Source organism: Triturus cristatus, chromosome 5_2 (genome assembly GCF_964204655.1).
Source record: "Triturus cristatus chromosome 5_2, aTriCri1.1, whole genome shotgun sequence".
Lineage (NCBI taxonomy): Eukaryota > Metazoa > Chordata > Amphibia > Caudata > Salamandridae > Triturus > Triturus cristatus.
In genome coordinates, this window is record NC_140588.1 from 73,735,147 (window position 1) to 73,762,747 (window position 27,601).

General features: G+C 44.3%; 1 protein-coding gene across 4 annotated transcripts in view; it reads left to right on the forward strand.

Moving 5' to 3' along the window:
* LOC146822680 (molybdenum cofactor sulfurase-like) overlaps nucleotides 1–27,601 on the forward strand; it is a 496,467-nt gene that overhangs the window by 4,706 nt on the left and 464,160 nt on the right. Inside the window, exon 1 of one of the 4 annotated variants that reach the window (XM_085606869.1) lies at nucleotides 4,320–4,741. The exons of 1 other annotated variant lie outside the window; for it this stretch is intronic. In XM_085606869.1, the coding sequence (XP_085462995.1) occupies nucleotides 4,588–4,741 (154 nt within the window). In that variant the 5' untranslated portion in view covers nucleotides 4,320–4,587. Of the gene's footprint in view, nucleotides 1–4,319; nucleotides 4,742–27,601 lie in introns of those variants that run through there. 2 more of the 4 variants (XM_085606868.1, XM_085606871.1) reach the window with 2 other exon arrangements.

Sequence of the window (27,601 nt, forward strand, 5' to 3'; positions counted from 1 at the left end):
AGAAAGACGTGATCGCGCGACGCATGACGTTACTGCGGGCGCGAACTGTCGCGAGACAGCGCAAATGGCTACCAACAATCCAACATCTCGTGGAGAACGCGACCGGATCGGGAAAACTTGCCGGCGAATGCGGGGATTCAGGTAAGGCGATTGCGCGCACGCGAGAATGTATTATTTTACAGCGCGAGCAAGAAACTAATTATCGCTAAGCTGCGGAATGTGGAAATTTTGACATTTTCGTGCTTTCCGCGGAACGCGAAGATGCCAAATTATCGCAATTTCCACGAACGGAACGGAGTTTTGGCCCAGGCCTAGTGCTAGTGCTGAGGAGATCACCCCTATTGCTACTCCAAAAAAGTCACTGGTAGTGAGGTTGAAGGGATTCCCATAATCCTTGGTGTGGTGTGCTACCTTTGTCCGGACACCTCCCAACAGGACTGCTGCCTTTGAATGTCTAAAGGGTATAGTGCAGTGGGGCTGTTGTCTGTTAGTGCTGCTTCTTTATTTGTGTCTCCTGTGCTTTTAGGGAGAGTTATTGCATGCCCAACTCGAGGGGAAGCCAACATCCTGTTCTTCTTCTTGCAACGAGGCCCGAAGCTCTCTGACTGGCTCGCACTCTCTTCCACACATGCACTTGAATCATATTGGAGCTGGGCACCACTGTGTGAATGAAGGAGGAGTTAAGAGGTGGGCTAATCAGTTGAGAGTATAATTGAGGCGCCTACAGAAGTTGCTGGTTTCGACTCCTCAGTGAAAGTCTCTGGTGGCTGCAACTCTGCACTTTCCTCCTGAGGCCATATTACAATAAGTGCCACAGGGGGCGCGATGAGCATTGCGCACCCCCCGGGGCACTTTGGTATTACAGAAGAGGGCTCAGACGCTTGTGCGTCCTCTTCCATAATACCAATTGCGCTGGTGCACTTATAGCGCCTGCGCTACCTTCAGAGGGTGATCCCTCATATGCAAAGGAGTGTGCCCTATGCAAATGAGGGAATTACTTTGACTCTGTGCCCGCGCCATATTACAGAAGCGGGCGCAGAGTCAAAGAAACCCTCAGAAGGCGCACTGACAGCGCGCCATTTAAAAGGTGGCACACTGTCAGTGTACCTCCCGATAGCAGCCCTCTGCAGGGGTAAAGGGCTGCAGTCACCGACTGAACCCACCTGCAAGGGGATCTCTAAACTCCTTTGAAAGTGCAGGCGGTTGCCACCTGCACTGTGAAAACACGGAGAAGCTGCTACTTGTTTTCACATGAATGCGCTCCCCCAGGACAGTGCAAGTTTGTGGCTGCCCTGGGGGCAACAAATAAATCATACTAGGGCGCATTGTGTTGTTTGCACGCGGCGCTTGTCGCAAACAATCACAATGCATAATACGACCCCTGGTTGTATGTGAATTAATGGAAAAAGTTTTCCTCGAAATGCATTGTAACTGTTACAATTGAAAGGCAAAGTATATATCAAATTATGGTTTTAACATTGCTTTGTTTTATTGAAACCTTTTGAAGGAATGTTTTTTTTTGTTGAAAAAGGCTTTTTTAATTCCGTTTCAAGCTATTTTTTCCTCGTGCTTGTGACGCAGTAGTTTAGAATGTTGATCTCTCCTCAGATGAACTGCCGTTCCAACTGCAAGGCAGCAGAGGGAGCAGTACCACAAGACTTCTGTAAGCTCCATCAGTCACACTAAAGATAAAGTTACCCATTTGCAGAGAGAAATCTGCTCTAACTGTAATGCTTATTTTCCTTGCATTAAACCAGAATAGACCCAATACATCTTTTGTGTTCTATTCAGGTGCCAACAACTCTGATAAGAAATGGAACTAAAATATATTACCTGCCAGCGTAGTACACTCTTGTTAACTTCAGGAGGGTACATCTACAGCAGAGAGAAAAGTTACAAAAAGAAATAGTTCAGGAAATGCACTCAGTATCAAACGGCAAACTGTCAGGACGTGCCTGCACTGTCATTCAAAATTGTGGGCGCTGCATGTGAACTTTAACTTTCCTGCCGGTTCTACAATACATTGTTCCTGAGTTCTGTTATTACTGCCATTATTAAAAAATAAACATTTTGCAACTGTTGCTTTGTTGTTTAAAATTAAATAAATCACTAATGGCACTAAATATTAATTGTGCTGTGGTTTCGATTGAACTGTGTTTTCATTTTAATGCACCCTTACATTTTCAATTTAAATGCATTTCATTTAAAATGTTTCCACTAACTCTCGATGTTTTGGTGTTTCGTTCTAAGTGACTTTCCACAAATAAGGTTTTCCATGACTTTGTATCCTCCATTATGCTTGCTATGTTTTCATTTTTTTATGAATTCCCCTACTGCTCCTTCCTCTTCTTCCTCATCAAGAAACCTAATGTCTCCTGATGGATTGATGATCTCTTAGGCCACTTGCAAGTCAAGCGCTACATCCGGGCGCCTTGCCTCAGTGGTAAAACAAAGTGCAGGCATGTGCCAGGCCATCTTCTGCACTGTTTGAACTCGGAACAATGTGACATCATCTCCCTGAGCTTCAGGAAGAAGAGGTCAAAGGGAAAAACTGCAGAGAAAAAAGTGCAAAAATGATCAAAGGCTGTAGTGAACGTCACAGTATTAGGAATTGCTGAGGATTAGGGAAGTGTATTTCGATCCACGCAATTCAGGAAAAGGAGAACTAGTGAGTGTGCGCTTACACTCAGAGATTGTGGTGAGCACTTATGTGCACACTATCAATAGACAGAGTTCGGTTTCGAAAACTGTAGAAGCAGTTCTGCTTTGTTCATCAGGTAGCTTCTCACCAACAATAGTTGAGGATGGGTAAGCGGCAGGATTAGGAGCATCATTTGTACTCACTAAAATTCAGTGCTTTAAATGGGCCGGTACTCACCGGTACTGAGTACCGGCACTTCTTAGATTTAGCACTCGGAGTACTGGCACTTCTCTCCTGCCAAGGAGAGTAGGTACTCATGAAAAGCTGGTCCTGGCGGCCTTTCTTTGATAGCTAAGGCACTTCTGTAGACCTGCGCCAGCCCAGCTGAACAATTCGGCGTGGGCTCATTTGCATACCAATCGGGTGTTCACAGACATCGAGGCCGCCCAGTGACAGCGTAATTAAGAGAGCCATGGGAGGTAACCAGGTTCAAATGGCTTTAAGCCCACCCGATTAAGTGGCTGCTAATGTTTGTCTGCTTGCCTGTGATTGTTGAGAAAAACGAGAGAACAGGGGAGACAATAGAGACACTCTTGGTAGTTATATTAAAAGAAATGTATGGAATGCGTTGTGGGTGCATGTCTGCTTGTTTCTTTCTGTGTCACTGGAGAACATATAGAATTATCCGGAGTAACAGCAATTAACAGAATTGATGTTGCACATATTACAAAACAACGAAATGTTGAAATATCGCCGCGTTTGGGTTCTAATGAGTAAACAAACCTGCTTTGTTTATTGAAAGACATTTCTCATGTGTCTTGGTATGTGCGGCAAGTAGTATCGAAGTCAATAAGTATCGGCATGACTTCTAAGCCCCGCCCCAAACCCCGCCCACTCGCCACATTTAAATGAGTACCTGCACTATTTTGCCCCCATTTAAAGCACTGACTAAAATGAACTTTAAATTTATATGTCACTCTTCTGAAATAAATCTGGCCTGAGAGACATTTTGCCCAGATAATGCCAACTGCCCTGCTGCCAGACAATTTTGCAGGCTTCCAGAAATGTCGTCCCGGAGCTGAACACATTCGCACCGTTGACCAAAGTGACTGGTGCAAAAGTTACATTTTTGCCAAGGGCAGTTCCAAAATTGTCGTGCATCAGTGAAAAATGTTCTCTACCGGTATAGGGTCCGCTATTTGGATCTTATCCTCGGCAGCAGAACTTGTTTCAGAAAAACTTCACAAACCTGGCTACAAATGTAACCCCTCTCTTTGCTCCTTTGCATTTCAGGCAGGTCAGGCCAAACCTGATCCAGCGACTACTTGATCTTTGACCTGCCAGCGCGTAAACCTTAATTATGGCTGATCGCTAGGGCTACGAGCCAATGCACAGCTGCCCCTACTATCAGAGGCGCAACTAGAGCCACATTTCCGGGGGGGGGGGGCTGAATCTTTAAGCAAGAGGCAGAGTGGAGCTGCAGGGGCTCTTACAAGGGGTGAAACAACAGCGAGGCCTCATTAACATGCAAATGGTCTTTTCAAGACCTGTGAAGTGCTCGGGTGCGGCTGTGTGTGTGCCCGGAAGGTGTCTCCACCGGGCTGCCACACACGACGGGGGGGGGGGGGGGGCTGAAGCCCTTTGAGTCCAATGGGTGTTGCGCGCCTGCCTACTATACCTTTGTCTCCTCAGAGGGAGAACATGGGCGTTAGTAACTTTAAAGTGCGTAACCTACATCAGTCACGTCAGTCAGTAGCGCGGTGGACTGAGGAGTGCAAGCAGACTGCAATAAATCACCACACACGAGTCTGGGTGTGTGTTCTTCTGGCCCAACCTACGTGACATCATCCTGGGCATAAAAGTAACCTCTAGACGTCGCAAGTGATCAACGGAGGTTTTCTGTCACTGCTGCCTGGTGGTACACACACTGCCTACCTGAGAGCACAATGGAAAGACCACAGCGCCATCACAACAGTGACTCCAAGACCTGGGACGAGCTGCTGTCTTTCAGGTACTTCCAAGGGCTGCCAACGACCCGAGGCTACGGCTACGGGGGCAAAATTAAAGACATTAGAGAGAAAGAGTTCAGCAGGATCGGAGGTAAAAACAAAAAAAAAACTAAATATTTAACCTGTCAAAGCATTTGGAAAATGTGCAATTACAGAAGAGTATAGCTCAAAAGAATGCATCAAATGTTGCGTTCACTTTTTCTGTTTTAATCGTGGTTGTTGATCTGACGGATTTAAAAAGACTCGAAATGTAAATGCGAAAAGGGTTTGTGACCATATATTGTCACTGCTAGTTCTATCCCTTATTTTAGTGTTATGTACAGTATGTTGGCGGAGAAGAGCATGAAAGTTTCATAAAAGCATGACGAGGAAGCATTTGGTGATGCAACCATCAATATTAATGGCGTGCGTTACTTGCTTTTGCTTAATTACATGAAATTTTTGAAAAATTTGGTGAAATTGCTGGTAATGATGTAAAATGCAAATCCATCACTCAGCGCTATATTTTACTGTGAAATGTGCCCTCCTGTCTAATTTTCACTGGGAAAACAAAACAGTCACAAACAACAGCTGCTTACGCTCTATTTGCTTATTTTGTTCCTGCGCTCCTCCACTATAATTACGCTACGAACGACAGCGTAATCACGCAACATGGGACAATGTCGTAATAGAATTTTTGTTTCGCAAGACCTAGTCACTATTTGATTTTATTTGGTTTTGTTAACTTTGAACCTCTATTTGAAAGGCACTGGGCCGAATGAGCATTTGGAAGAGCCATAGCAGGAAACTGATCCTTTTGGACTAAATCTTTTGTTTAAAAAGTGGGCATCGGAGACTCATTTTGAGTTATGGTATTCATGTTGTTCGAACCAATGTGCAAATATTTTCTTTGTGTCTTTAAAAATAATTGCTGGTTTAATTTAGTTTGTGGTCAGATATAGTGGTTTGTGGACTACTGTTCTTTAAAAAAAAAACACAGTCTTTAACTTTTTTACATCAAGATGTATTCCAGCTGTGTCTTGTGACACATATCAACCATCAAAGTACAGTTTGCACCACATCACTGATCATAGTATCTCTCAATAGTAAACTACATTGACTCTACTTTCAGTGCTTTATATGACTATACATCACCTTCATAACAAGCTTTCTCAGCGAAATTTCTCCTATACTAGCATGTAGAGTAAATATATAATGTCATTGTTAAATGCACATTTTGTTCTTCAAAACCACTTGTATTATAGCTTAACTACTAAAGCTAATTTCACACACACAAAACCATAGAAATTCAGCAGTTATAGTTACCTGAGCTAACTATAACTTAAGCCTCCTGCAATGCACTGCTTATGATCTCACATATTACATCACTCATGACATGTTCAGTGACATCACTGATGACATCACTGATGACATCTCAAATGACATTACCAATAACATCACAGATGACATCATCCAATGAGTTGAGTGCTTCACAAAAGTTTCGGATACTGAAAGATTTATACTGAGCAACTACATAAGTTAAATGACTATTCTTTCTGTACTACTAATGAGGGATGGTATTTCTAACATATATCATCTTAACCACAATCCCATTTTAAAGCAGGCATACTATTTATGAGTGAACTAGCCTATAAACTGTCATATATTTCCTTCTGATATATGTGTATGGTAGTTCTTTACAACAGTCTAAGATGTTCATTGAGACTTCACTCCACATTGTTCACTGAGTATAGTTGTGTTGACCACTTTGCATAGATCTCTCGTTTTGTGATGAATGAGTGTAGTATATTTTTTCAATAAATTAATCTGTTCACTAAGACCTCTCTAGCATGATGGCTCAGTGTTGTAGTGATTTGTAACAGGCTGACCACTCTTCTGACACCTTTCTCCAGGATGAAGAATAATTTTACTAGTGGTTTCTGACAGTGGCCTGTCTGCTAAGACCTCTCTACTGGGTGTGTGTTGTAGTGGTTTGTTTAAAACTGACATCTGCACTAAAGCCTCTTTCCAGGTTGACGAATGGTGGTTTTGTGGTTTGTGATAGATTAGAATGTATGGTTAGGCATCTTACTTTGGTCATTAGTGTTTATAGTAATTGTTTAGAAGAGACAGGACTATCTGTTGAGAACTTCTACCTGGGTGATAAGTGAGTATAGTAACTGAAAGGGTTACATTGAGCTCTCTGCTGCACATCTCTCATCTGTCTCCTTTTCTCATCAATTAATCAGGGGTTTGTAAAGCACACTACTTACCTGTAAGGGTCTCAAGGTGCTGGGGTGGTGTGTGCGGCTCCGTTGAGGTCATTTAAATAGCCAGGTCTTGAGGTCTTTCCTTAATTGGTGTAGTATCGGGCTTCACCGGAGGTAAAGAGGGAGATCGTTCCTGGTCTTGACTGGTCTTGACTGTGAGCTAAGAGAAGGGCCTTCCCCTGCTCTGTTCCTGTAGAAGCATGGGACGGTGGCGAGGGAGAGGTCGACTGAGTGGAAGTTTCTTAAGGGGCGTGAAAGGAGAGGCAGTTGTTGAGGTATTGAGGTCCAATGTTGTGGAGGGCCTTGTAGGTGTGTGTGAGCAGCTTGAAACTTATTCTTCTTTTGACAGGGAGCCAGTGGAGGTTGTGGAGGTGTTGGGTGATGTGGTTGTGCCATGGGACATTGAGGATTAGTCTGGTTGTGGCGTTCTGGACAGTCTGCAGTCTGCAGTTTGCAGTTTGCGTAGGAGTTTTTTGTTGATTCCGGCATAGAGGACGTGGCGGTTGTTCATTCTGCTGGTGATGAGAGCGTGAGTGACTGTTTTCCTGGAGTCAGGGGTATCCATTTGATTGTTTTACATAGTATGTGGAGTGTGTTGAAGCATGCGGAGGAGACGGCATTGATTTGATGATTCATAGTGAGCGATGAGTCCCGTATGATGCCAAGGTTACATGCATGGACTGTCGGGGTAGGTGGATTTCCAAGGGTGGGGGGCCACTAAGTGTTGTTGTCCCATGCGGGGGGTGGAGCCAAGAATCAGGACTTCTGTTATCTGTCAGTTGAGTTTCAAGCAGCTGTTCTTCATTGGGGTTGCAACAGCTTTCATCCCATCTTGGCAGTTGTGACTGGTGATATCGGGATCCTTGGTGAGGGAGAGGATGAGTTTATATGTCATCCGCATAGGGGACTATGTTGAGCCCATGGTTTCTGATGATGGTTGCAAGGGGGGCCATGCAGACGTTGAAGAGGGTGGGGCTGAGGAAGGTTCCTTGGGGTACTCCGCATCTGGCTTCTGTCGGTTCTGAGAGGAAGGGTGGGAGTCTTATTCTCTGTGTTCTGCCTGTGAGGAATGAGCATATCCAGTCTAGGGCCTTTCCTTGGATGCCGGGGTCGTGGAGTCTGGTGATTATTGTGCAGTGGGAGATCTTGTCGAAGGCTGCTGATAGGTCCGGAAGGATGAGGGCTGCTGTTTGGCCTTGATTGAGGAGGATGCAGATGTCATCTGTGGCAGCAAGGAGGGTGGTGTCGGTGCTGTGGTTGATGCGGAATCCAGATTGCAAGGTTCCTAGGATGTTGTTGACTTTGATGAAGTATGCTAGCTGGGTGCTGTTGACGGCCTTTTCGATGACCTTGGCTGCGATAGGAAGTAGCAATATGGTCCTGAAATTCTTGAGGTCCATTGGGTCTGTGGAAGGTTTCTTAAGGAAGGGGCTGATTTCAGCATTCTACCAGTTATCGGGGAATGTGGCAGTCTTGAGGGAGCAGTTGATGGTTCGACGTAGCTCGGGTGAGATGGCTGTTGCGGCCCTGTGGAAGATGAGTGGTGGGCAGGGGTCTGAAGGTGCTAAGGGCTGGATGCAATTCATAGTCTTTAGGGTGTCTTCTATCGTAAGTGGGGGTCCAAGTAAGTAGGGTCTGTTGGTTGCCGTCACTGGGGGTGGGGTTGAGACTGTGCAGAGGTCTTGGTCGCCAAAGTTATCGTAGATAGTCTTGATCTTGAGGTGAAAGAAAGAGCTGAGTTTGTTGCAGGGGTCTTGGGAGGGAGAGACGTCTGTTGTTTCACTGTTGGGTTTGGTAAATTGCTGTATGATAGAGAAGACTTCCTTGGAGATGTGGCCGTTGGAGAGGATTCTGTCTTGGAGGAAGTTCTTCTTTGTGAATTTGAGTTGGTTGTGTGCTGTGCTGTGGTGGCTGTTTTGTAGGCCATGCATGTTTCTGGAGTTTTGCTGTTTCTCCACTTCTTTTCCAGTAGTTGGCAGGAGCACTTGGATTCTTGGAGTGCTGTGATGAACCGGTTTGCTTTCTTGTTGTGTTGTCGTCTTGTCTTCTGGAGGGGGGTGAGTGTGTTAGCACAGTTGGCGATCTATTGGCAGAGGTTGCTTGCCGTGGTGTTGGTGTCTGTTGTAATTAGGGGTGGAGTGCAGGTGAGGGTGGAGGTGAGGTGTTCCTTGGAGATTTTGTTCCAGATTCTGCATGGGAAGCGGTGCATGTACTTGTGTATGCTGGGTTTTGAAAGGAAAAATGGTCAAGTAGTTGTCAGTCAAGAGCAGTTCTGTGGTGTGGCTAAAGAAGATGCTGTTTCCTCCTGCGAAGATGGGGTTGAGTGTGTGTCCTGCAGTGTGAGGGGGCAGAGACAAGTTGCTTAAGTTCTATGTTCACGAGGTTCTCAAGGAGTGGTATGGTGTTGGGGTCCTCATACAGTACTTTGAAGTTTACTTTGATGAATTATGTCACCAGTGATGTAATTTGAGATGCGTGTCATGAGTGATGTGATGTGTGAGGCCGTAAGCAGTGCAAGGCAGGGGTTGTAAGAATAGTTAGCTCAGGTAACTGCAACTACTGAATTTATATGGTTTTGTGTGTGTTAAAACTGAACCTAACTATAACATCCCTGTAATCTTTTTTTTATCTGTGCTATTTCCTAACTGTAAAGTTCCTGTAACCTTTGGTTTTGTAGGGAATTTCACATAAAAAAAAATTGCAATACAATTTGACCCATAAGTTTAATCTACTAATACACATTTTCCCAAGTTTATAAATATATTTTATTCACACATTCATTCTTATTATATATATAAAACAAAAAATAAAAAAATAAGGTTGGGTAACTTATGTTGCCTTCCTATAAATACAATGTACCAAGTCTTTTTTTTTCATATTCATTTTATGGATCCACAGATCCATTTCCAACCAAAAGTAAACATTCAGTACTAAAACAACAACACATGTAATACAAACATATGCTATTGCAATTTCTATAAGTGTATCACTGTCTGTGTATGGTGTGTGAGTGGCTGTGCATGTGTGTGTGTAAGTGGGTGTGGGTGTGTGAGCTGTTTTGTGGGCCATTGAGTGGGTTTGTGAGTGGCTGTAAGGGTGTGTGAGTGGCTGTGTGGGTGTGTGAGTGGGTGAGTGAGTGGTTGTGTGGGTGTGTGTGTGGTTTTGAAGGACTTTGAGAGGGTGTGTGAGTGGCTGTATGGATGTTTTAGTGGTGCAATATAATACGGTACAGTGGAATGGAGTAGAGTGGAATGAGGTACACAAGAGTAGCGTACACTGAAATGCTATAAAGCAGAGTGGTGTAGACTGGAGTGGCATATAGTCAACTAGCATAGAGTCAAGTTGGATAGAGTGGATTGATGTACAGTGGGGTGGCGTACTGACGTAAAGTTCATACTTTATCAGTAAAACTGCGTTTGCAGGACAACATAAATGTAAAAACTGTGCAAGTCTGATTCTACGCACAGCATCAAGATATATTGGCCAGAGTCCTGACTACCTAACAGTGCACCATTTATACCCCTAACCTAGCAAGGTAACCGGTGGTATGTGCAACTTCAGAACATGACAGCCCTGGCTCTCCAAAGAAATCATGGAAACAGATCTAGAATCCTTTTGTTTTGTAACTTAGGCATGGTCAACGGGAAACACAAGAAATACTTGAATTGGCATTTCAATATTTATTGAAGCCATAAGATTCTAATGTAAAATATGTGCACTGCAATAATCAATAGAAGGAAACAAAACAGATTAAAAGCATCATGAGAATGGTAGAGAAAATTAACAATTCAACCATTGTACTTAAAATATATTCTTGCATATAAGCATAGTTATAGTTATGCTCCTACCGAGCACTCCCTATCTAAGTGTGCCTAAGGTGGGTGAATCTACCAGAATCCCTGTAGGGTGATCTAAATCCCCAGTTACCTGTGGGGATCTTTCATCTGGGAGACCCTCTTGGTGTAGAGCTGGGCACCAACCTTCTCAGGAGGTAAACAGAATTCAGCTGTCCTGGAATTCTGGCATTGGGGCGACCTTGAAAGTGTCAGTGAAATGCTCCTCTAGCTAACCAAGGAGTGATGTCATTTATATAATAAACTTCTCCGATGTTACCATGCTGAAGTCCCAGTCAGGCCATCATTATTGATTCTATTTCTATCCTGACAAAGCTGTCGCAAAGTGAACAATAACAAACAACATCTTGCCCAGTGAACTTTAGCTTTCGCACACTGTTCAAGACTCTGATAATATGCCTACAAAGGTGTGTAAATGTAAGCAAAGCTATTTCTTAGAGCATTATCCCATACAAGCACGGAAGCAAATGTGTGTCAAATGTCAACTTTCAAGAAAAGAAGTCGACTTTAAACATGAGCATGTAAAATTCTGGCGTTCCTGAGTCTATAGTTTTGCACAAAACATCTACCCACGTGGAGTACTTTCTACAGGCTAATTGCTAAGTTCTACCTCCTTGGGTAAATGTCCAGTATGTATTCTACACTACAGGTGCATAACGGAGCACAAGAAAATGTGAACAGGGACCTTGTGCATCTTTATCCAGAAATTTGTGATAACATGAACCTTCCTATAGGGAACATGACGAGAGTACAACGAGGTCAATCTCGACCAAACAAAGTTCCTTCCTCTTAACTAAATGAAGAAAGTGCTTTTGTGTTTGGTGGAGATATCCTCACATTCCTCAGCATCAAAAATGCGTCACAAACATTGGCAGCAAAGGTGCTTGTTGGACTTTTGGTAGGCTGCCCACCATCCTGGCAAAAGGCGGGAAGACCATTGCATGCTACTAAGTTGGATGGGGCGGGGCCAAACGCATGGAGCTTCATGTGACTTTGCACACTTGTATACTCATAGTCATTTAAAGGAAGGACCATGGACTCTGGTCTCACCAGGTAAGCCAAGAAATAATCCACTCGTCAGAGTCACGACACATTGTGCTCCAATAGATGGAATTACCTAGTAAACACACTTGCTTTACCTTTGTCAAGCCCAGGAGGTCAAAATAATTTGTACTTTACAGAAGTGGAGCTTCATTAGGGGCACCTGCCATGTTTATATATGGAAGTGTTTCCAGTTGAGGTTTAATTTCTGTAAAAATTAAGCAGGTCCTCATGCCAGCTCTTTCTGTGACAGTTCTCCTGTCCAGCTTGCCCGCAGTCTGCTACCATCTGCTGCCTGTACACCTGCGGCCCTCTGTTTGTGCTTCTCTTGCTCTGTTTCGCCTTTTCGACTAATTTTTATGCCCTCTGTTTTGTCTTTTTCCGCTTGTTTTTCTGCCCTCTGTTTTGCCTCTTCTGCTCATTTTTCTGCTCTCCATTTTGCCCTTGTCTGCTCCGTTTTGTCTTTTCTGCTAATTTTGGTGCCCTGTGTTTTGCCTGGTCTGCTCATTTTTCTGCCCTTTGTTTTGCTCTCTTCTGCTTTGTTTTGCCTTTATTACAAATTTTTCTGTCCTGTTTTTCGCCTTTTTCTGCTTGTTTTTTTCTGCCCACTGTTTTACCTTTCCTAATCATTTTTCTGCCCTCTGTTTTGCATCTTCTGCTAGTTTTTCTGCCCTCTGTTTTGACTTTTCTGCTTGAAATCCTGCCCTCTGTTTTGCCCTCTTCTGCTCTCTTTTACTTTTTCTGCTTGTTTTTCTGCCCTCTTCTGCTGTATCTGCTAGTTTTTCTGGCCTTAGGTTTGCCCTCTTCTGCTTTGCCTCTTTTGCAGTGTTTCTGCCCTCTGTTTTGCCTCTAGTGCAATGTGGGAGGGGTGGCCATGTGTGCCCCCCTTCTCTGGCCGCTGTTGGTCCTATGGACTTCAACCCCCGGGGTCCAGCCACATCTACTTGTGTTCCCTGGCCCCACCCAGGGCACCCAGTGTGCTTTGTTGGGAACCACAGGGTGAGCCTTAATGATGTCCACTATTGTAAGTGGGCACCTTGCACAAGTCCAGACAACCCGTATGATGAGTTAAGAGGTCTCAGACAACTTTAGAAAGCTATCCAAGTAGTTGCTGTGGAGAGCAATGTGTATGATTCAACCTGCACACCTAAATTCTCAACTACTACTAAATTATATGCTATTTCTCAATTAATCAATGTGTGCTGTTTCATGCATGGGATCTGCCGCTGTCCCTGAAAATCAAATGCTAAGCTTAGTGTGCAGAAACCTGCACACTTTGTGCAAAGCGCACTATGCAATGACCCAGAAGGGTTCAAAATGATTCAACTAAACTTGAAATAATGTGAAACAAAATACTTGATATTCAACACAAAAACAACCTCTCTTTGTATGTGTTGTATTTTCAAATATTACACATTCCCAATCCAGTACATAAACATGTATTAAAATGAATTGAACATCTGTGCATGTGTAAATTATTTATAACAATACATAAACAGTTCAACACGTATATTTATAGTAAAGCCCTAATGCATTTCGGGCTCTAAGAACCCTTCTTCAGGGGAGAAAATTCATGATGAATATAAAATAATTGTTGGCCACCCACCGGAACAAACACTTAAAACAACATAAAATAATTGTAATATAAACGGTTTCATGAAAATGACATAATACTTGGATGAAAGTCCCATAGCAAGCTAACATCCGTGCCGACCCGTGAAAAATGTCAAAACATTAGTTGAAAATAATGGTGCCAAAGTATCCAAATGAGTATGAAAATAAATTCACCACACCTGTACCGCTTTTTCACAAACATATTGTGATGTACAAATTAGTTCCATGTAACTCCACCTTGTGTGCCATTCATAACCCATGCTCAATTCAAGTAAGCCCTGGCGTACCTTTGCTCAAAGCCTCTACTGTTTCATGTCCAAAAAAACTGCAGTACGGAAAAAATATGGTGTTACCCCTCCCGAATGCATTATACTCCCGAAGGCAAGAGGAGTAGCGGGAGTTTTGCTATATAATGGCCAATTCGAGCTGTAAGTACTGTTGGGATATATAGGTGATATTGCCAACACAATATAATAGTTGTGAAGACATTCTTTTATCTACCTTTTCTTTATTAGAAGTTGTAAAATGAGGCAAATGGTATAGTCCATTTAACGGTTCACTCCAGAATTATTATCAAAGTGATAGCCTACTATTTCCTCATTGTGCTGTAGTGTTCTTTTCTTTCCTCCTTGTTGATTTTCTTTCTGTTCAACCCTGATAGACTTCTTTGATATTTCCCATTTTGAACACAGTGTTGCTTTTTGAACCACAGTATACTGGCCTAAAAGAGGACCATATTGAGCTCTTAACCGATTATACTCCGTTACACAGCTCACATCAGCACTTGATTTGTTCTCATCAAAATCAATCAGAAATAAACCAGACAATGTTCTAATTAATGAGACAGCCGCATATGACATTACTTCTTTGAATACACTACTACCAATAATAACAAGACCTGTATCTACACTTAAACCTTGAGATTTGTGAATAGGTACTGCAAATGCCAAAGACACTGGGAACTGCTTTCGCTGGACATTCAAGTCTTTAACAAGTAGGAAACAAACAATCCATCTACCAATCTGCTTAATTTCAGCAATATCATCACATTTTATGTCTAAGTGTGCCACATTATTTTTGTTTGGACAATAAATACATTTAATAACTTTACCTATGGCATCATTCACTAGCCCTTCTTCAAAATTTATATGACGACGTAAGATTACACAAAAATTTTGTTCAGATACATAACTGTTTTTCTAATCATGCAGTTATCAACCCAGACTTTTCAAAACAATCCAATTTTGATTGTAGTTTCTCTGTTAGCAGCACTGTAACTCCTTAATGTTCCATTTTATCATTTGCTCTAATTTCGATGATCTCTTCTTTTTCCAGTTGCAATAAATTGTCATTAAATTTACTGTACTCCTCAAGAGTTGACGTCAAACCAACAATAGACTTCTCTTCCTTAACAAAATTATAAATTGCTTCAGCAGCTGAAACAACATTGGAAACACATTTTTGATGAGACGGATTGGTAATACCGTCTTTCCCTCTTTTGTGAGGACTCCCACTCTTATGTCCTTTAGTATTTCTCCATAATGGATATCTAACGCGTGGCGCATATTTTGGATTAACTTTTTGTATTGAAAGTTTTCCCAAATGTTTAAATTTCCAGTACTTCTTAGTGAATTCCTTGTTTCAATATGTAGTAGTTTCTTGAATACAGGGTGTCCTTTTACAGGAGTTAGTTGTAGCAGGTCTCCAGAGACTAATAAGTGTTTCCTCCAAAACGTACATCGTAATCAGTTTTTAATATTTGCTGCATTCTTAAATGTATAAAAGCTAGCATTAGGTTAGACACCAAGCTGACTTCATCAATAATTATTAGCTTTAACTTCTTTAATACTCTTGCCACTTCATGACAAGCATCACCAGATAATTCTTTGTATTGTAATTTGTTGTCATGTTCAACAGGTAGCATTAATAACAGATTGGAATCAGTTGTCTTCTGTAAGTAACTTGTCAGTACTTTAATCAAGAAGCTTTTTCTAGTTTCAGCTTGACCACTTATGCACAATGGAACTGGTTTATATGTGCAACATTCACCACTTTTTTCTCATTGAGAAATCCATGTTCTACTTTTCCTTTGACCTCTTCAAAAATGTCTTTCTGATCTGCATTCATTTGCTGTATTAGTAGTTCCAGATCAGCAGTTTTCTGTCTTACCTGCTGCATTGCATTCTCCACTTCATTCATAGCTTTTTAAGGTTCACTTTCAATGATTGTCTCCCTAAGAGGATCTTGACTTCCAGTTGCTGAACTTTTACTGCTTTGAGAACTCTCTCTTGATATCTCAGCAGCAATTGTTTCTTCTTGCTCAATCTCTTCTCTCAACATTTGAAGATACACTGAAACATAGAGCACTTAATGCTGTCTTTCTCAGCATTGAATGAATCTTCATAACAATCAAATTCTCCAAATAGTTCACTTTTTAGTTCACCATGGCTTAAACAACTGCAACAAGGCCAAATAGGAAAAAAACCTCTTTTGTCTGGAGTTTAGCAACTTAGCTTTCGATGATTGATTACATTTTCCTTTGTTATGTCTCACCAAACATCCTTCATATCCAGCCACAGCAAATTTACCTTCATCCATGTTTTCACTGACATTACTTCTGAAAGTATAATGTTGAAGTATTTCATCATTTCCAGGTGAGGATTTTTTCTTGGATAGTGCGTATCCAGCATGTTACTCTTCAGAATATGTGCACTCTGTGGCTCAAATTCTGTAAGATATTGAATCTCAGGGAAAGACTTTAGTACTCTGTTACGAGTACTAGCAAGCCCTAAACTCCACCATAGAACTCCTCTAGATTTAGAAAACAAACTAGCTGAGCTTAACTGGTCTACACATTCATAGGAGCCTATCTCTCTATGAGAAAGCATTTTCAAACTAAAACAGTACAATTTCTTTGTAAGACTCTTTTCTGCTGAAATCTCCTCCCACATCTCCTTCATCTCAGTTTTCTCTGACTTTGTTATATAAGATGTAACGTACCAGGCAACAGCAATTGATTTGTCTGCGACAAACTGTGCATCCATGTTTGCATTCCATGTCTTCAGAATCACAGGATTGTAGTCATTAATGTACTTGGAGGCCTCTGTTTTTCATAGGTTGTATGTATGTTTTTGGTGATTTCTTTATAAGTGTATGTCTGACTTCAGACAAAAAACTGTTGACTCTTCCTTGTGATATTACAGGTCGTGGGAATTCAAAATGATATCTTGTGTAAAATTTGCATTTTGCTCTGTGTTTTCGCTGACAGTATTTTCTGCATCTATGATTTTGGAATCATAGAACTTGTTGTCTTAATACATTGTCACTACTCTCATTTGGGATGGAGCATCTTTTACCCACACCAGCAGACGAATGTAGGGAACACTGCTGGCTTGGTACTCTTTATGCCAAAATAAATCAATCACTTCACTAAGAGGAGGGTTTGCTTTGTTCAAGATGAAAGATATCATTGCTTGAAATCTGTGATTAAAATATCTGCAAACATTTGCAGGGTCTACTGAGCACAGTTCTCCTGGCGTCTTCAGATGAATGTCTTTTATATTTGAATTTGCCTCCAGTAAGAATTCTAGCAGGTCATCCCATGCATATTTAGCACAACTCAGCATCAGGAACCAAGTAGTTGCTCAAAGGCTCCTCAACATGCACTAGAGTCCATCATGACGCCGATACCAATATTCATTAGTTCCACGCTGACATGCCATTAGGTCTGTTAAATTTTATTCCAAGTGCTCATCTTTTCCTTGAACCTTTTCCAAAAGTTATCTTCCTGATATATTATGTAAATGAGCTCCTGCTTTCTAGGACATGATTAATGACATATGAGAGGCCAGACAAGTCACTCTCAAATATTAGGTGAAATATGGTTCACTGATAGATTATCGGCACCCAAAATATCCCCATACAGAAATATCGAGTCATAAAAACTGATGTCAAAAAAATCTACATCCTATATATATATATATAATGGTAAGTATAAAAATATCACAAAAAAATATCAATGTAAAAAATATCGATGTACGAAATATTGATTTTTTTTATTCTATGAAAAAAATAATGTTAAATGTATTAAATAATAAAATGAACTTAAAAAAATTATTTGGATTTATTATACATTTTAATAAATATATGAAATAAATGTTATTTAAATTTTGTTAAACATGCATATATAATTGTTTTATGTGGACCAGTTTATGATGTAAATAAACTCATCTATATACCTGCTGACGTGGTCTGTGCTCGTGTGTGCTTTTTGCTGCCTGCAAACTGCTACAGGACTTTCTGTGTGTGTGTATGTATATATATATTCACTTAAAAAACCATAGGTTTCACACATGTTATAGTTAGCTGTACATTTCACTCGTAAAAAACCAATGGAATTCCACGTTATAGTTAGATCAGGTAACTATAACTTGCGCGCCCACAATAAACTGCTGATGACGTCACATAGTACATCACTCATGACATGGTCAGTGACATCACTCATGACATCAATGATGACATCTGAAATTACACATTGTGGATTGCGATCGCGCAAGTTATAGTTACCTGATCTAACTATAATGTGGAATTTCATTGGTTTTTTACGAGTGAAATGTACAGCTAACTATAACATGTGTGAAACCTATGGTTTTTTAAGTGAATTTGCAAGGTTTTGTAAATGATAATTCCTAACTATAACGTGTGTGAAACCTATGGTTTTTTCAGTGAATTTGTACGTTTTTTTAAATGCTAAGTTATGTATTTATTTTTTATTTTTTTTTCTGGTTTTTCACTATGCGCACACCCTGCGCGCACGGTGCGCTTCGCGCACCGTGCGCGCGCTGTGGGTGCTTGGTGCGCTTCGCGCAACGAGCGCCCACGTTGCGCAGTCGATGCCGTGCGCGCCTCGCCTTTTTTACGCAGTAACATTTGTTTTTTTCTCCCTTGTGGGTCCTTTAATTTATTTAATAAATGTGATTGTTACTTCTTTATTTTTTATTTTTTTTGCCGTGCACGTACGGTAAGCTTACCGTACGCGTACCCCGCGATTTTTTTTTTAAATTATTAAATGTATTTTTCGTACTTTTGGGTCCTTCTTGGACCCCCTGACAAACACTAGGGGGTCTGCAACTCTCTTCGTTGCCCCCGTTTCACGTTCCCCACCTTTGTTTCTCAGTGCGAGAGACAGAAAATGGCGGCCGACACTTCCTGATTTCGACCAATTCGAATGTTTACAGTCATGTAACCACCAATCAGAATTGAGCTCGCGCACGGCACCATACGCGTACGGTAAGCTTACGGTAAGCGCACGGAGCGCGCTTACAGATATATATATTGATTTAAATGCTATTTTCTCAGGTCCTACTGAACAGATTTACACCAGACCTACAAAAGGCACATCCTTGACCTGAGGACTACCTCTCTGCCAAATTTCAAGTAATTCTGTTCAGCCGTTCGGGCTGTAGCTGTGTCTAAAGGTCCTATGGAAAAATGCATGGGGAAAACGTGTTTTGGGACCCCCCTTTTTTCTCAGCCCCCGCTTGACGAATCCCCCCGAGACTTTCAGGGTAGGAGCGGAGCGTAGCGCCCCATTAGTTTTGAAAATTTCGCGAGGATTCGTCGACCGGCGCCAAAGTTATTCCAAATAGAATGTTGCGGATTTCCTATGGAAACACGGTCCTAACTATAACTATCTACTGGCGACCGCCAGTAGATAATATATATATATATATATTGTGTTTCCCAATTGCCTTAGCTTTCCAGGGTGCACTCGACAGCGCGCCACCTCAAGGGCATTACCATTAGCATGCACTACAAAGAGCGCAATTGAGCAAATGCAGGAGAAAGCGTCTGATGAAGTGGCAGTGTGCCACAGAAACACGTCAGGCGAATTTAATTAATCGGATGGTGAGGGCGAGATGAATGGTAATGCCCTTGAGGTGGCGCGCTGTCGAGTGCACCCTGGAAAGCTAAGGTAATTGGGAAACACAATATATATATATATATATATTATATATATATATTTACTTTAAAACAAACAATAAACTATCAATTTAAATTTATTTTTAATATTTATAAATATATAAAAATGTACAAATAAATATATATATACATACACCTATAGCATAAAATCTAATAATAATAAAATATTATATTATAAATGAAAACATTAAAATATTTAATAGTCTTTAAACTTAAATTTTGCACTCCATTGAGTGCAACAGTAGTGAAAGTGTCGGACAGGGGAGGGGCAATAATTACTATTCCCACTCTAGTGAGTGCAACAGTAGGGAAAGTGTTGGATAGCGGAGGGGTAAAAATTGCTATTCCCACTCCAGTGAGTGCAACAGTAGGGAAAGTGTCGGATAGCAGAGGGGTAAAACTTACTATTCCCACTCCAGTGAGTGCAACAGTAGGGAAAGTGTTGGATAGTGGAGGAGTAAATATTACTATTCCCACACCACTGAGTGCAACAGAAGGGAAAATGTTGGATAGCGGAGGGGTAAAATTAATATTCCCACTCCAGTGAGTGCAACAGTAGGGAAAGTGTTGGATAGCAGAGGAAAAATAAATATTATTCCCATTGGAGTCAGTTCCAAACTACACCAAACAAAATCTCAACTACAACTCAAAAGATTTTTAAAAAAGCAAAGAAGAAAACATACATAAAAATATCAAAGCACAAAACCATTTGCGAATGGCATGCCTACATCATTTCTCAAAAACTTCTGCCTACATCATTTCTTAAACACTTCTGCTTCTAAAACATATGTTCAGCATTTCTCAAACAAAAGTTACAGTTCAAATGAAGATAGCACACAAACTCTCGATGCATTCTGCACTATTAATGCTCCTCAAATTTAAACAAACTATGTTTAAAGAAAAAAACTACCCTCACCATATTCATAAAATTTTCATCAGTCTTACTGAAAATCGATCACCATGTAAACATATATGGGATTTCTTAATAGATGTACACCTTCAAGCCACCTCCTTCCAATGTATGAATATTAAGTCCATTATCCTCCTATGAATAGGGAGAGGTGAAAGAGAAGGCTTGGCATACTGAGGAGGAGACCCTCTTCATCTGGCTTGGCCGAAGGCTCCTCGAAGCCCAGGTTACTTCTAATATGATTCAAAATCTGGACCAAATCCACTCTGAAAATGAAATTCCCATAAGCTGAAGTATTTAGCCATTCCAATGCTGAATCTGAGTAAAAATCCTGCATTTCTCCCTTTGTTCTGATAGGCGCCGCTTTCTTTTCCTTCTTCTTAGGCTTGACAGCCGAGTTCTTCGCCACCGTTTCATATACTGGACCTGGGCCTCAGTCAAATATGCAGGACTGCCAGTGGACTGTTCCCTGGGCTTCTTAGATCTCTGAGCCCCAGGGCAGGCTCCCCTCAGAGTCAGAAGAGGAGGAAACCATCCACCTCCTCAGCTCACAATTATTGCTCTCCATATTAGAAAAATACGCCGTGCAGCATGAAAGATAATCCACAAATGACAGAAACTAGGGCTTCTTAAATACCTCTGTTCTGCCAACCATAAGGCAATAATGAAAACATTTGCATACAAGTGCACACACAGCCATGTTCAATATACAGGGCTCTACTGCAGCCCCACAATAATCAGCCCCATAGAGCTCAGCTGTTTCGATAATAGAAAGCACAATAACCATGAACCGCCCCGCGATCCTTCCCTTGCAAAGGTTTATTGGCAGGCAACTCCCCCAGCGGTACAGCTGCTGAGGAGACACCTGTCCCTACTTTTCAGTCTTCCTCAGCGCCACCAAGTCTGAATGACAGCCAGCCTGACTCCTTGAGGCGTTTAGCTGCCTCTAATCCCAGCTCTAAATCAATGCCCGGGGCCAAGCATTGCCAAAAGAAGTGCACTGTTAAACTTTGTCAGCGCGTGCTGAATATAGGAAGACTCCTGCTTCTCCCCATCAGGTGCTCCGCAGCCCGAGGGAAGGCTTGTTCCCACATAATAGTTACAACAAAATGGTCGCACACTGCTGACCTACCTGCGTGTTACCCCAAAGAACTGTGGTCCCTGTAGTTAGCGTCGGCAGATACACCTATGCTCGTGTCGTGAGTGCAAGTGTGAATAGCGTTAGCCATCCCTGGACACGTGTTTCGAGGTAGTTGCCTCTCGTCAGCAGGGAGTAGGAAAGAGTGTAGGGTTGCAATGTAAGCTGCTAAAATCATTATCAGGTCTAGTACCTCTCGTAGCAACGCAGGTGCGTAACCTGAGTCCGTCGACTCCCCGGCTCAGAGAGCCTGTGCGGGCACTGAGGCCCTTGACGGTTGCTTAGCGGCCCTCTCTTCCACCCCTAACTATTTTCTCTACTGAGGAGGGAAGTTATCCCGAAACCCGAGCCATGTCTCGGGCGATATTTTAAAACCCGGGACATGTATCGGGTCTAGAGATCATCAGTTCAACAAGTACTTACTTGCACCCACTGGGGTGAACCACTCAAGAACTCCATCAGAGATCATCAGTTCAACAAGTACTTACTTGCACCCACTGGGGTGAACCACTCAAGAACTTCATGTACCAGCTTCCCTTGGGGCGACCCGGAGGAGGAGCTAGCGGAGTGCGGTCCATTGCGGTTGTTTATAAAAATGGCTCCCTCGAGCTTTGGGTTGACGAGCTCCTGGACGACGCACCTGCGTGCCTGTGCGGGCACTGAGGCCCTTGACGGTTGCTTAGCGGCCCTCTCTTCCACCCCTATTTTCTCTACTGAGGAGGGAAGTTATCCCGAAACCCGAGCCATGTCTCGGGCGATATTTTAAAACCCGGGACATGTATCGGGTCTAGAGATCATCAGTTCAACAAGTACTTACTTGCACCCACTGGGGTGAACCACTCAAGAACTCCATCAGAGATCATCAGTTCAACAAGTACTTACTTGCACCCACTGGGGTGAACCACTCAAGAACTTCATGTACCAGCTTCCCTTGGGGCGACCCGGAGGAGGAGCTAGCAGAGTGCGGTCCATTGCGGTTGTTTATAAAAATGGCTCCCTCGAGCTTTGGGTTGACGAGCTCCTGGACGACGCACCTGCGTGCCTGTGCGGGCACTGAGGCCCTTGACGGTTGCTTAGCGGCCCTCTCTTCCACCCCTAACTATTTTCTCTACTGAGGAGGGAAGTTATCCCGAAACCCGAGCCATGTCTCGGGCGATATTTTAAAACCCGGGACATGTATCGGGTCTAGAGATCATCAGTTCAACAAGTACTTACTTGCACCCACTGGGGTGAACCACTCAAGAACTCCATCAGAGATCATCAGTTCAACAAGTACTTACTTGCACCCACTGGGGTGAACCACTCAAGAACTTCATGTACCAGCTTCCCTTGGGGCGACCCGGAGGAGGAGCTAGCGGAGTGCGGTCCATTGCGGTTGTTTATAAAAATGGCTCCCTCGAGCTTTGGGTTGACGAGCTCCTGGACGACGCACCTGCGTGCCTGTGCGGGCACTGAGGCCCTTGACGGTTGCTTAGCGGCCCTCTCTTCCACCCCTAACTATTTTCTCTACTGAGGAGGGAAGTTATCCCGAAACCCGAGCCATGTCTCGGGCGATATTTTAAAACCCGGGACGTGTATCGGGTCTAGAGATCATCAGTTCAACAAGTACTTACTTGCACCCACTGGGGTGAACCACTCAAGAACTCCATCAGAGATCATCAGTTCAACAAGTACTTACTTGCACCCACTGGGGTGAACCACTCAAGAACTTCATGTACCAGCTTCCCTTGGGGCGACCCGGAGGAGGAGCTAGCGGAGTGCGGTCCATTGCGGTTGTTTATAAAAATGGCTCCCTCGAGCTTTGGGTTGACGAGCTCCTGGACGACGCACCTGCGTGCCTGTGCGGGCACTGAGGCCCTTGACGGTTGCTTAGCGGCCCTCTCTTCCACCCCTAACTATTTTCTCTACTGAGGAGGGAAGTTATCCCGAAACCCGAGCCATGTCTCGGGCGATATTTTAAAACCCGGGACATGTATCGGGTCTAGAGATCATCAGTTCAACAAGTACTTACTTGCACCCACTGGGGTGAACCACTCAAGAACTCCATCAGAGATCATCAGTTCAACAAGTACTTACTTGCACCCACTGGGGTGAACCACTCAAGAACTTCATGTACCAGCTTCCCTTGGGGCGACCCGGAGGAGGAGCTAGCGGAGTGCGGTCCATTGCGGTTGTTTATAAAAATGGCTCCCTCGAGCTTTGGGTTGACGAGCTCCTGGACGACGCACCTGCGTGCCTGTGCGGGCACTGAGGCCCTTGACGGTTGCTTAGCGGCCCTCTCTTCCACCCCTAACTATTTTCTCTACTGAGGAGGGAAGTTATCCCGAAACCCGAGCCATGTCTCGGGCGATATTTTAAAACCCGGGACATGTATCGGGTCTAGAGATCATCAGTTCAACAAGTACTTACTTGCACCCACTGGGGTGAACCACTCAAGAACTCCATCAGAGATCATCAGTTCAACAAGTACTTACTTGCACCCACTGGGGTGAACCACTCAAGAACTTCATGTACCAGCTTCCCTTGGGGCGACCCGGAGGAGGAGCTAGCGGAGTGCGGTCCATTGCGGTTGTTTATAAAAATGGCTCCCTCGAGCTTTGGGTTGACGAGCTCCTGGACGACGCACCTGCGTGCCTGTGCGGGCACTGAGGCCCTTGACGGTTGCTTAGCGGCCCTCTCTTCCACCCCTAACTATTTTCTCTACTGAGGAGGGAAGTTATCCCGAAACCCGAGCCATGTCTCGGGCGATATTTTAAAACCCGGGACATGTATCGGGTCTAGAGATCATCAGTTCAACAAGTACTTACTTGCACCCACTGGGGTGAACCACTCAAGAACTCCATCAGAGATCATCAGTTCAACAAGTACTTACTTGCACCCACTGGGGTGAACCACTCAAGAACTTCATGTACCAGCTTCCCTTGGGGCGACCCGGAGGAGGAGCTAGCGGAGTGCGGTCCATTGCGGTTGTTTATAAAAATGGCTCCCTCGAGCTTTGGGTTGACGAGCTCCTGGACGACGCACCTGCGTGCCTGTGCGGGCACTGAGGCCCTTGACGGTTGCTTAGCGGCCCTCTCTTCCACCCCTAACTATTTTCTCTACTGAGGAGGGAAGTTATCCCGAAACCCGAGCCATGTCTCGGGCGATATTTTAAAACCCGGGACATGTATCGGGTCTAGAGATCATCAGTTCAACAAGTACTTGCTTGCACCCACTGGGGTGAACCACTCAAGAACTCCATCAGAGATCATCAGTTCAACAAGTACTTACTTGCACCCACTGGGGTGAACCACTCAAGAACTTCATGTACCAGCTTCCCTTGGGGCGACCCGGAGGAGGAGCTAGCGGAGTGCGGTCCATTGCGGTTGTTTATAAAAATGGCTCCCTCGAGCTTTGGGTTGACGAGCTCCTGGACGACGCACCTGCGTGCCTGTGCGGGCACTGAGGCCCTTGACGGTTGCTTAGCGGCCCTCTCTTCCACCCCTAACTATTTTCTCTACTGAGGAGGGAAGTTATCCCGAAACCCGAGCCATGTCTCGGGCGATATTTTAAAACCCGGGACATGTATCGGGTCTAGAGATCATCAGTTCAACAAGTACTTACTTGCACCCACTGGGGTGAACCACTCAAGAACTCCATCAGAGATCATCAGTTCAACAAGTACTTACTTGCACCCACTGGGGTGAACCACTCAAGAACTTCATGTACCAGCTTCCCTTGGGGCGACCCGGAGGAGGAGCTAGCGGAGTGCGGTCCATTGCGGTTGTTTATAAAAATGGCTCCCTCGAGCTTTGGGTTGACGAGCTCCTGGACGACGCACCTGCGTGCCTGTGCGGGCACTGAGGCCCTTGACGGTTGCTTAGCGGCCCTCTATTCCACCCCTAACTATTTTCTCTACTGAGGAGGGAAGTTATCCCGAAACCCGAGCCATGTCTCGGGCGATATTTTAAAACCCGGGACATGTATCGGGTCTAGAGATCATCAGTTCAACAAGTACTTACTTGCACCCACTGGGGTGAACCACTCAAGAACTCCATCAGAGATCATCAGTTCAACAAGTACTTACTTGCACCCACTGGGGTGAACCACTCAAGAACTTCATGTACCAGCTTCCCTTGGGGCGACCCGGAGGAGGAGCTAGCAGAGTGCGGTCCATTGCGGTTGTTTATAAAAATGGCTCCCTCGAGCTTTGGGTTGACGAGCTCCTGGACGACGCACCTGCGTGCCTGTGCGGGCACTGAGGCCCTTGACGGTTGCTTAGCGCCCCTCTCTTCCACCCCTAACTATTTTCTCTACTGAGGAGGGAAGTTATCCCGAAACCCGAGCCATGTCTCGGGCGATATTTTAAAACCCGGGACATGTATTGGGTCTAGAGATCATCAGTTCAACAAGTACTTACTTGCACCCACTGGGGTGAACCACTCAAGAACTCCATCCGAGATCATCAGTTCAACAAGTACTTACTTGCACCCACTGGGGTGAACCACTCAAGAACTTCATGTACCAGCTTCCCTTGGGGCGACCCGGAGGAGGAGCTAGCGGAGTGCGGTCCATTGCGGTTGTTTATAAAAATGGCTCCCTCGAGCTTTGGGTTGACGAGCTCCTGGACGACGCACCTGCGTGCCTGTGCGGGCACTGAGGCCCTTGACGGTTGCTTAGCGGCCCTCTCTTCCACCCCTAACTATTTTCTCTACTGAGGAGGGAAGTTATCCCGAAACCCGAGCCATGTCTCGGGCGATATTTTAAAACCCGGGACGTGTATCGGGTCTAGAGATCATCAGTTCAACAAGTACTTACTTGCACCCACTGGGGTGAACCACTCAAGAACTTCATGTACCAGCTTCCCTTGGGGCGACCCGGAGGAGGAGCTAGCGGAGTGCGGTCCATTGCGGTTGTTTATAAAAATGGCTCCCTCGAGCTTTGGGTTGACGAGCTCCTGGACGACGCACCTGCGTGCCTGTGCGGGCACTGAGGCCCTTGACGGTTGCTTAGCGGCCCTCTCTTCCACCCCTAACTATTTTCTCTACTGAGGAGGGAAGTTATCCCGAAACCCGAGCCATGTCTCGGGCGATATTTTAAAACCCGGGACATGTATCGGGTCTAGAGATCATCAGTTCAACAAGTACTTACTTGCACCCACTGGGGTGAACCACTCAAGAACTCCATCAGAGATCATCAGTTCAACAAGTACTTACTTGCACCCACTGGGGTGAACCACTCAAGAACTTCATGTACCAGCTTCCCTTGGGGCGACCCGGAGGAGGAGCTAGCGGAGTGCGGTCCATTGCGGTTGTTTATAAAAATGGCTCCCTCGAGCTTTGGGTTGACGAGCTCCTGGACGACGCACCTGCGTGCCTGTGCGGGCACTGAGGCCCTTGACGGTTGCTTAGCGGCCCTCTCTTCCACCCCTAACTATTTTCTCTACTGAGGAGGGAAGTTATCCCGAAACCCGAGCCATGTCTCGGGCGATATTTTAAAACCCGGGACATGTATCGGGTCTAGAGATCATCAGTTCAACAAGTACTTACTTGCACCCACTGGGGTGAACCACTCAAGAACTCCATCAGAGATCATCAGTTCAACAAGTACTTACTTGCACCCACTGGGGTGAACCACTCAAGAACTTCATGTACCAGCTTCCCTTGGGGCGACCCGGAGGAGGAGCTAGCGGAGTGCGGTCCATTGCGGTTGTTTATAAAAATGGCTCCCTCGAGCTTTGGGTTGACGAGCTCCTGGACGACGCACCTGCGTGCCTGTGCGGGCACTGAGGCCCTTGACGGTTGCTTAGCGGCCCTCTCTTCCACCCCTAACTATTTTCTCTACTGAGGAGGGAAGTTATCCCGAAACCCGAGCCATGTCTCGGGCGATATTTTAAAACCCGGGACATGTATCGGGTCTAGAGATCATCAGTTCAACAAGTACTTACTTGCACCCACTGGGGTGAACCACTCAAGAACTCCATCAGAGATCATCAGTTCAACAAGTACTTACTTGCACCCACTGGGGTGAACCACTCAAGAACTTCATGTACCAGCTTCCCTTGGGGCGACCCGGAGGAGGAGCTAGCGGAGTGCGGTCCATTGCGGTTGTTTATAAAAATGGCTCCCTCGAGCTTTGGGTTGACGAGCTCCTGGACGACGCACCTGCGTGCCTGTGCGGGCAC